Source organism: Hipposideros armiger, unplaced genomic scaffold, assembly GCF_001890085.2.
Source record: "Hipposideros armiger isolate ML-2016 unplaced genomic scaffold, ASM189008v1 scaffold_44, whole genome shotgun sequence".
NCBI lineage: Eukaryota > Metazoa > Chordata > Mammalia > Chiroptera > Hipposideridae > Hipposideros > Hipposideros armiger.
Window position 1 is genome coordinate 1186754 of NW_017731394.1, and position 11110 is coordinate 1197863.

An 11110-nucleotide genomic window follows, 5' to 3' on the forward strand; every position below is an offset into this window, starting at 1 on the left:
GCAAATGTTTACTTTTAACAAAGAATCTTTAACCCCTTTACCTATTCGTTGAATCTGAAAACCCTGCATAAGAATATATAATCAACCTTGAACAGTGGGAGTCTTCCATTTTCCACCTGCTGATTTTACTGGAATGAATCAAAATTGCAAGCAATTGATGCTGAAATGTCAAGACTAAAATGTCACAGAAATATCAAGTTCAGTGAAGTTGCATCTCCTGTTCTGAGTAGTCCAATGATACAGTCATCAGTGTGTCTTTAAGGATGTGAAAGTGATCTTACACTGTAGAGCTTCATGGCTGCAACTGTAACATTTCCTGTCACAGTCCTTGAGTCAATCCTCATGCCCACACAGTAAAGTGAGTTTTCATTTCATTCTTGAATTCACACAGGTAAGTGGGTGGGTGTGTGCTCAAACTCAAAGACGCATTATCACATTAATCCAAATCCATTAATCTCATTGCTCTGATTTTTTTCTTATTACTTTTGAAATTAAATAATTCTTTACATACTGCCCTCCATTGCTTAGTAATAACTAAAAAAAAAAAAAAAGCACTGGAAAGAGTCAAGAGCCGGGCTACTGTTTGACCAATGACCATTCAAGACCTTTTACTTCATACCTCAGTATCCCTCTTTGTAAAATGAGAATCGTAATATCTGGCCTAACTCAACAGATCACCAGAATAAGAGCACTTAAAATGCTTTGGAAGAAAGGCATAAGGATATTGTGATTGTAAAAACAAATGGTACAAAAATAAGAAAATGAACACAACAAGCAAATATTGTAGAAGAAATCAGCAATCTTGGACAATGTTGTTTCTGGCTACACTCTTTTCTCTTTGCTATCTAATCCCCAAATATCTTGCAGTTCCACGGTGGTTGAAGTTTGTGTGCATACTGCCAAATGCTATAATATTCTTTCAGATCCAATATCACAGAGAAACATGCAGGGATGTACTTCACCACTGAGAAACAGACTCATTTCTGTATCTGCCTCCCCTCTCAGACTATAAACTCTGATATTTGATGTGAGCACAAAGCCTCATTTGTTGTGGTCCAAATATCCAGATACGTAGGTGGATGCAGTCTACCAAGGAATGTCATTAAAGTTCATATCTGCTGATTCCACATGAGACATCCTGCCATTTGCCACTCCCAATATAATGTGATGTACTTTTCCTACCTGAAAATAAATTGCTTCCACTCAAAAAAAAATATATTGAGCACAAACAACATAAAAGGCACTCTGCTGGGTACTGTGGAGGATGTAAAGATGAATACATCAGTTCTTGAACTTGATAAGAACTTTATAGACCCACATTCATAGATATAGATTTTAGATTACGTTCTTCTCCAAAACAGAGCTTATGGTGATTATTTCTCTATCCTTAGGTCTTAGAGATGTAATTTGGATAAATGAATGAATAAATAGAAGAACGGGTACTCTAATAAAGATGTTTCCTGTTATAGGATGTCAACCACAAGAAATCACATCTAGCCTCTTCACGGTCTGATCCAAATTGCTTAAGAACAAAAAATGGATTGAAGAGGGAGAGAAGCATCTATCATAGAAACTGGTTAGAGAACAAGTTGGACAAATGAAAATCAAGGAGGAAAAGACCGGAGAAAGGAAAAAGAAATAGGACTGCCCAGAAGAAATCAGTGAAAACAAAATCTTCTGCAGAACACTTAGGAAAAATTTAGTTGATTCTAAATAATTAGAATAAAATAGACAATAGCAGCCTTAGAGGGGAGAAAAAAGAATTTAGTGGAAATCGAATTAAAGATAAGAAGGGGGGAAAGTGTTTACTCCGGCTTCCAGCAAGTGTCACACCAATTTGGCCAAAGCATGGAACCTTAAGTGATGTCCCAAAGAATTGTTAAGCATGTTATTTGGACAAGAAAGGATGAGGTCCTCTGTCCACCTGCTGCCTTCATTACTCATGGCAGCAGTTCTCAAACTTTTCTATCTTGGGATCTTTTTTACACTCAAACATTATCAAGGGCCCCAAAGAGCTTTCACTTATGTGAATGATATCTAATGATATTTCTATTATATATTAAAACTGAGAAATTTTCAAAGCATTGTTTCAAATAAAGACAACAATGTGTACTTACTTTTTGTTAAGTTTCTGTATAGACTCAAAGATAACTTTAAGATTTCAAGATAATTATTTATTTGAGAATAATGAGGTTATAGGTATCCTGACAGGTATGGTCAGAATAGCTAATAAGAGTTCAGAAATACTGAGAAGAAACATTTTATCCGTCTCTATAAAATATATTGATACTTAAATCTAGAAAACACAAGAATACACATGTAGTAAGCATTCTATTGTCAGAGTGATGACATCATTACATGCTAAATGGCCTCTGGAAATTTCCACTGCACACTCATGAAAGAATGAAAATGGAAAAGGCAAATAATGTCTTAATATCATCATTAAAATAGTTTTGACCTCGGAGATCCCTTGAAAAGATTTTGGAGACGTCCCAGATTTGACAGACCACAATATAAAAACCAACGTAATCGATTAATTTTAATGTCACTTCCCATTTCATGTTACTAATAAAATGTATTTTCTCTGATGCATATTTTATTCTCGTTCCCGGATCTCCCTTTGAGAGCCGTTGACCCAAGGTAACCAACAAGTCCCCTAGCCTAGTGAGACCCAAAGCGAAAAGCCCCCGACGCGCCGCGGGCGCTCCACTGAGCACTGAAAATGCTCCCCAGAATTCGCAGAAAACGCCGGGTCTAGAATCGAATCCAAACCAGCCACCCGCGCGCCAAGGCGGGGCCAGAGGTGGAGGAAGGCGGCGGGGCTCGCACCCGGCCCAAGACTGAAAGCTCCGCGCCTGGGTGAGCAAAGCGCGAGCTCCCTGAAGACGCCTGCCAACTGCCCGCCCACCGCAGGTAGGCCCGCCCCCGGGAGGAGGAACGCCGCCAGGTGATCTCCAGGTAGCCTCCCCCTCCTTTTCCCATTAATCTGTTACGCAGCCTCACGGGATCAAGGCAGGAACTCGCACCGCGCGCGTCCCTCGGATGATCAGGGCGCGCAACCCCTGACCCCAGGCACTTTCTCGGCCCAATCGCGGGGCCCAGAGCATCGCGGAGATTTGGGGGGCGCCGAGATCGAGGGTCTGGCGGTCGCAGGCACTACCCTACGACTGGGCTTTGGCTCTGGAGCTGCGGGAACATGCGCCCGGAACGGCAGGTGCGCGGCCCTGCTGCTTGGCTCCGGTGGGGGTTAATGGTTCGGGTCCGATTCGATAGCGAGGCAGCGGGCCACTCACGGCGACAGGTGTCCACTCAGCCGTAGGTAGAGTCCTGGGGCGCGGCATTTGTCCCCAAGCGTTCTCACGGCCACTTTCTGGGCGCGGATCGGACCCGGGCGACCGAAACCGCGCGCGGAGCACAGTTGCCCGGTGGCTTTGAGCACGACAGGTAGGTGACTCAGTTCCAAAGTGTTGAGCCCGGGATTTTTTTAAAACGTGTTTTTCTGTTTTTTGTTTGTTTTAGCTTGTTTGACCGTTGCCGGACTATGTTTACACTTCTGGTTCTCTTCAGCCAACTGCCCATAGCTACCTTCGCGTTTCCTCATTGCACAAGAAGTCCGGAGGAGTCTAGGCATGCCGGGGAAGACGGTAAGCATGGCTTCAGTTTGGAAACGCGAGCCACATATTACAGTTCTCAAAAGAGAAAGTGTAGTATTTGAAATGACATGCCCCCATCAATCACAGAAGCACTAAAATATTCTTTAGTTTAATTTGTGGTTTATTTGGTAATTCTGTGGTTTGGTATGTTAAGTACAATTAACACAAATGGATTTCTGTGGGTTATTTTGATTAAATGTATATATTTAAGATTTGGTTTGTGGTTAACTGAATGGAGAACCTAGTTCAACTCCTGAAAATTAGTGAGTGCCGTTTTTCTAGATGAGGCTATGTGGTAATTATAATGAGCATAAGTACTTGTTTTTCCTGGAAAGATGGTCAGAGAGTCCAAGATCTAGTCTGGACTTGTTATGAGATCGTGGGCAAGTTACCTGACACTTTTTGGCTTGAATTTCTTCATCTGGAAAATGATGGAGGTGAGCAGTGGAGTGATCTCTGAGACCCTTTTTTACTTTTAAATGTCTGGATATTTGTCAGATAGTTGTGAGAAGATTAGGTATGGGGCTTGCTAACCTAGAATTCGACACCTCGTGGGTTCAAGGTCATAAAGAAACTGGTTCCTGCCCACATTTTAAAAGCCTAATCTAGAAAAACCAGACAAGAAAAAAAAAATGGCTTTGGCTCTCAGCATCCTTTTCCCAGCATTGTCATTGTGCCCAGTGCCAATACTTTGGATCTACTTCCCCACACATTCCTGTCCCTTATTCCTTCTCATCAGATCCTACTCTCAGCTCATTTTCATTTGGGAAGGATCTGTTACACTAATACTTCTAGGTGACTTATTAATGATTAATACAGCTTAGTGTGTCAAACCTTCTAGGAGCATGTGTATGTGTATTTTAAGATAGGAGAATAATCTTAACCCAGAGGAACACACCCCCGATGGCAGAATTCTAGGCAATTGGATAGGCTAGCTAGTAGGAAAGGGAGAGATTTGGGAAGGAGATTCTTCTTGGTACCTTCCAAGTGGCACCATATATGTAGGTCCACTTTCATATAAAGTTGATGGGCCAGTCTCAGTGGGACCAGATCCTGATCCCCAGAATACTTGTGGATGTATTCATTTTTTCACACGATATGCACATAAAAGACACTCTCAAGAACATCACTAACTCTGGAAGGAATTTATTTAGAAATCATACTTTGAGTGCAAAAAGCTGATGATATCTGTGGGAAATGTAAACAAGGAATCCTATATATTTTTTTCTTTTTTTTTTCTATATATTTAAAAAGCTGGCTTGTTCATTCAGTAACCACTTTATAACACATTCTACGTGCCAGGCCCTATGCTAGGTCCTGGAGAAATGGAAGGCTGTAATCTCTGCCCTGGAGGGCTTCTTCATTGGTTGGGGATGCAGGGTTGTAAACAGATAATCTCCATGAACTCTATGACAGAGGTAGGAACTGAGCTCTAGAGCAGAGGAAAGAGTGAGTAGCAGTAACTGTCTCAGGAGAGTTGTATCACACAGAAGCCAATACTCTCTATCTGCAAATGAGATACAATAAATGGAAATACGAGAAGTAAGTAGGAAGATAAGGGATCTTCGGCAAAATTCTGATGAAGCCCAAGAGTGTAGCTGAAATGACTCGAAAGGAATTTCTTTAAAAAACATGAGGAGACAGGAGAGAGGAAGAGAATGGAATATTTGGATTGGTGGGTTTGAAATGGTGAAATGCACAGAGAACCTCTAAGGATGGTCTAAGACAGAAGAAACAGAGATGGGAAGAGAATCTGAGTAGGCAGATACAAAAGCACCAAGGCCAGAGGGAAAATAGGAACCCTCATGGGCGTTCAAGATGCTCCCGAGGCAGGGAAGTTTGCTTCTTTCAATTATAAGCAATTTCAGGGTTGCTTGGAATCCAAACAACAAAAAACAGTATTTCTCCTAAGATCATAAGGGAGGCAGGGAAAAGTCTGGTAAGGCATTGAAGGTCTAAGGTCAACCACTGACTGAACTGGAAGTTTCACTCTCAGGAAAGTGGCCAACAACAGCCTGTGGAAGGCATGTTTAACATAGGGGTGAGGATTTTAACTAGTATAAACATCACTTCACGAACCATAAAAATGTTTATGACTCTCTTTTTAATATTCCTTTCAAGTTGAAAGTAGCTTTATTGAGTGCCATTTGGAGGTTGGGGGTATTTTTATAACTCAGATAACCTACTTGAACAGAACACCAAAAATGAAGAAATTTGCCACTGCTTTTTTAACCAATAAAATATAAAGCTCTGGGAAAATCTGAGAAGTAGCAATACAAAGGTAGATTTCTAATTATCCTTTCTGAAATTAGATTTCATGTAGTAAGTATAGCTAAGTTAGGCAGGCTATGAGTTACTTCATCACTGGAGTAGTATTTTAAACCTATGCCAAGCTGAGTAACACCAGGCTATACCTATTAATTGCTTCAACTGATAGAATTTAGGTCCAAGAGTTCCTTCCCACTGTAGGAAAGTTGAGTTCATTCATCCATGTAGTGATTTTTTGAGCACCTCTATGAGTCAGGCACCAACATCTCTGCTTTAATGGAACTTTCCTTCTAGTAAGGGGAACAGAGCAATAACAAGTAAGTAAGACATATAGAACACCTGATGATGATGAGTGCTATGGAGAAAAACAAAGCATAATAGGGGATGGGGAGTGCCAGAGGTGGGTGGGTGTGGATGGGGGTTCAAGGTAACATTGAACAAAATCCTAAAGTAGGTGAGAGAGCAAACTGAAAGAAAGATCTATTCATAGGACACAGCAAGTAGAAAGGCAGGAGAGAACCAAGTACGTTGGAAGCCAGGGTAGCTACAACAGAAATGTTAAAAACAGACTATAAGGGAGGAAGGAGACCCCTTAGAAGGCCATTGCAAGAATCCAATGGAAGGATGTAGACTTGGAAAAATGTTCATTCTGTCACCATTTGGTGAAAGCATAAAATCTTTAAAACGACAAGGGAGAAGAAAGAAATGTTTTATCACCCTGGTCTGCCTCTTAGAATATTTCTTAAAACACCTCTCACCAATGACTCCATTCTAGATTCCCTCTTCGTTCAAATAGCCCAGGTATGTTATTTATAATATTTGAATGAATATGCTAGAATAGTGCTGGCTAATAAAAACAGAATGTGAACCACATATAATTTAAAATTTTCTAATAGCCACATTTGAAAAGGTAAAAAGAAATAGGTGACATTAGTTTTAATAATTATTTAATTTAACCCAATATACCTAAAATATCATTTCCAAATATAAGCAATATAAAACATTGAGACAGCTCACATTTTTTAAATGAAGTTTTTGAAATCCTAGTTTATTTTACATTTCCAGGACATCTCAATTCAGACTAGCCACATTTCAAGTGCTCAGTAGCCACATGTGGCTAGCAGCTACTGTATTGGACAAAACAGCTCTGTAAGTTTCAGACCTGTTTGGAAAGATGATTGATTAGTAGAAAAAATAACTTGGACAAGGTGTGACTGTCCTCAAGGGGCTAAGAATAAATGGCCAACCTGAGATCATACACAAATCAGTTTTAGTTTTCAAACAGGCCATGCTCTCTTTTGCCAGTCTTGAGCAGTCTTTCAATTGCCACTTTACTATATACTTCCTTTAGTAATGTTTAGTGGTGGGAAATACTAACACTTTTAATTCTCTCAAGCATTTGATGTAGTTCTCAGAAAGTTTCTGAATTCCAGTCTCGGCAGTGTGATCTGGAGCAAGATCACTTAAGCTTTGTGTGATACCAGAATGAGTTTAAAGTTCACGGGTTTTGAAAATATTGCTATGGTGGGATATTTTGGTTTTGTGTTAACCTGTGCTTAACTCTATCTTGTTTACCATTTACTTTCCCAACAAATACAGGGAGTTTTGTAAAGCATTGTAAACACATATTTTGGGGTTGGGTAAAGGGAGCTACTCCTTTGGGAAGGACCGAATGTCTTTTAATTAATCTTATAATTAACATAATTTTACTAACTTAGAAGTTTCAACTTTTATAAGTTTTAGTATAAACTTGATATACAATATTAATATAAATGTATTAATTTATAATTTTAGAACATAAAGAGATCTTAGCGATTATTTAGTTCATTTCCCAATTTTACAAATGAAGAAATATTAACCCTGAGATATAAGTGACTTATCCCAGGATACACAGCTGATTACTAAGCCAAATCAAAACCAAGAATCTCTGTCTTCTAACTCTTAGTCCAATACTCTGTCCATTACACCAGACTAATTTATTTCAGTCAAGATAATAGGGACCCAACCCTTTAGAAATAGATAGTCTGGCTTGTCATTTATTGGAAAAATAATTTTCTGAAGGGAAAAATAATATTTAAATAATTTTCATTTATGCTAATAATTTTGGACATAATCAACTCAAGTATTTTTTGGAATTATGCTAACATTTATATTTCACATTTAGCAGAAATTATTTTTCCTGATGATATCTCTTTTGTCAGATTTTAAAACCACATCAAGAGAACTATTCACTTTTTTTTTTTTTTAAGATTTTTATTGGGGAATTAGGGGGATGGGAACAGCGCTGGGGAATTCGGGAAGGGGAACAGACAAGTTGCTATCGTTTTGGTCTTCAGTCTAGTTGTGGAGGACGTTGCTTCACTGGCCCAAGTTGGCACCATCATTGCGTTCTTCCCGGGTGAGGCAGATCAGTCGCCGGCTTCTGGATGGCCGCTCACTGCAGCTGCTGGCCGCTCACGCTGGCTGCTGGCTACACACGGTAGCCCATGGCAACCTACTGCCACAGGGGCTGCAGCCTACAACGCTGTAGCCGGCGACTCACAGCAGCCCAGCTCCAGGTTGAGCTGTTGTTCAGCATCTTAGCTGTAGAGGGCAGTGTCACTGGCCCTCATATTTGGGATCCGAACTGGGGCCCTCTGGCGTCCCAAGCCAGTTCTTAACCATCGCGCCACTCGGCCAGCCCCTATTCACTTTTTTTCACAAGAATTTTCTTCCTTATTTTTAATCAGTGTTTGAAATCTTTCCATTTCTTTTATTAGTCTTTACACCAAAAGAAGAAGCAAACTCTTTCATACATAGACACCTCCTATATAATAGATTTGATTTGGAGCTCTTCACTCCTGGTGACCTAGAAAGAGAGTGCAATGAAGAACTTTGTAATTATGAAGAAGCCAGAGAGATTTTTGTGGATGAAGATAAAACGGTAATTTGGTTGATGATGTTAATTGTCTGAAAATTTATTAAATTGTACTTAAGAAAATGGCACTTTCAGTCATGAGATTTGATGCTTTAAATAAAACTAAGATTGTATATCTCTTTCTACTTCCTTAAAATGCTAATTAACCTTAAATTTAGTCTTGGCTTTATACTTAATTAACTGGGCTTATAGTAATTAGCAAATTATCAATTATGCTGTGATTTTGTGTGTTTAATGTTTATTATATTCAAAAACAACCATGAAGCTGAGTGAATTAACCTTCAGGATGTAATTTGAGTTCTCTGACTTCAATCATTCAAGACTCAGAGCAATTTTTCCTATCAATGACTTAACCTTTTTCCATTACTGTATATTTCAAATATTGAAAAAATATTTCAATCTGCTATATGCCAAGTGCTCTGCTAGAGACCGAAGATACAAAATATACAAAATATATAGTCTCCACATTCAGGACTATAAACAATAATGTTTGGTATATCTGTGTAATTTAAGGGAGAAACTTTTAGAAGTTCTCCCTTAAAATATAATTAAATCCTTTCTGTTAATTTTGAAAAGGAACAAAACACACAGACAGCACTGTCCTTGTTATAATCTGGCATATTCCTGAAGAATGTTAAGTGACCCAGATTGTTTGCTTTTGTAGATTATATAACCCCATCTCCTTTTTCCCTTCCTCAAAAGTTCCATTTTATTCTTTGGTCACTAAGAACCTCTCTAGGTATCCTTCAAATGAAGGTGTTAATGGAACTTAGTTCTTTTTTTTTTCTAAAATTGTACCCAGCCTACCTGCTAATATCTGCCACCTCTATTAGAGAAGGAAAAAAACAAAGTCTACACTTTGCAATTGTGCCTGTTGAGATTTTATTGTTTTTTCACAAATCCATTTTCTAATTTTATCACGGTTCCTTAAAATCTGATTCCATTCTCTCAGATAACACTGAACTTAGACAGTCTCAGAGATGTCTTTCCAAGTCAATAAATACCTTTCAGTAAAGTCTCCTAGCAAACTGAGAGCCCACTTAGCACAGAAAAATTCAGACTCCTTTTCAAATATGATAATGAGTCCACTGCCTCCGCTTCCAACTTTGGTACTTTCACCAAGTCTCTAATGTGATAGTTTCCCCTGATGCGTGTGTGAGTGGGAGCTCTGGGCAGGTGAAGGGAGAACAGCAGGGTACAGTGGTAGAGATCCCACACTGGCAACGATAATCCTCCTGACCAGTTCTGGAGTTGGGAGAAACAGTAGTGCATGGTAGTGATTTAATTAGAGTGAGTCACACCATTTTGCTTGAATGAACTGGTATCCTCCCTATCGCACATGCCAAGAATTTACCACCCCTAGTCTAGGTCACTGGGACCAAATGAAATGATAATAAAGAAATTAAATAAACTTGGAAATTTTACGTTTCTCTTAGATGGCGTATTGGCAGGAATATTCGATTAAAGGACCAGCCACGAAATCAGGTAAGACATGAATTGATCAAATATAGTGTTTTCCCCACTCCTTCTTGTTTATAGTACATTTTAGTTTCATTGAGTTTGGTTGTTGCTCAACATACATATTTTGTAAATCCAAGGACGATTTCTCAATTATACACTTATAATTTCTGAATTATAAGACAGAGAAGGCCACATTCATCTATTTACACACTGAAAATCAAGTTCAGTGAGCTACTAGGGAAATGAGATAATAGGCTTAAAGCTGCTTTAAAGAGCTCACCTAAGTCAACACTGGCACGGAATAAAAGTTGGACTCCATTGGTTTCAAGTAATAAACTATTTTAATTTTTTTGTCTTTTTTACCATTACAAATGAATGCAATACTTATGCTACTAGGCAAGTTAAGATTGTTAGAATTAAGTAACGGCTAGAGAGGGAAGATCCTCTTGTATCTGTATCGATCATCTCTAGCTGCCTTTTACTCAGGTGGATTTTCTGCCAGCTGTTCTTTCATTCCCCTTAGGCAGGGCCCCGCATAGCTACACTGGAGCTGCTTATTACGTTTATCTTAGTAGTTAATAACACAGTGTGTCTAGTTGAACAAAGATTATGTTTATCCCACTTAGTCTTGAATACTATACATTTAGTATGACCTATTTAAAATAAATGAAACCATAACTAGGGTTTTTAGGAAGTGTCATTTAAAAATTCTCCAGTTAGGGCCGGCCAAGTGGCTCAGTTGGTTAAGAGCTCGCTCAAGAGTTTGAGCTCTGAGCAACAGCAGTTCGAGTCCAGCCCGAGCTGAGCAGCC

General features: G+C 39.2%; 1 protein-coding gene across 1 annotated transcript in view; it reads left to right on the forward strand.

Annotated features, from left to right (window-relative positions):
* Positions 1–2998: 2998 nt before the first annotated feature.
* The window catches only part of PRRG4 (proline rich and Gla domain 4), a 13418-nt gene continuing 5306 nt past the window's right edge, over positions 2999–11110 (forward strand). Inside the window, exons 1-4 of the mRNA XM_019639490.1 lie at positions 2999–3214; positions 3520–3644; positions 8681–8844; positions 10275–10323. Of these exons, the coding sequence (XP_019495035.1) occupies positions 3542–3644; positions 8681–8844; positions 10275–10323 (316 nt within the window). The 5' untranslated portion in view covers positions 2999–3214; positions 3520–3541. The remainder of the gene's footprint in view (positions 3215–3519; positions 3645–8680; positions 8845–10274; positions 10324–11110) is intronic.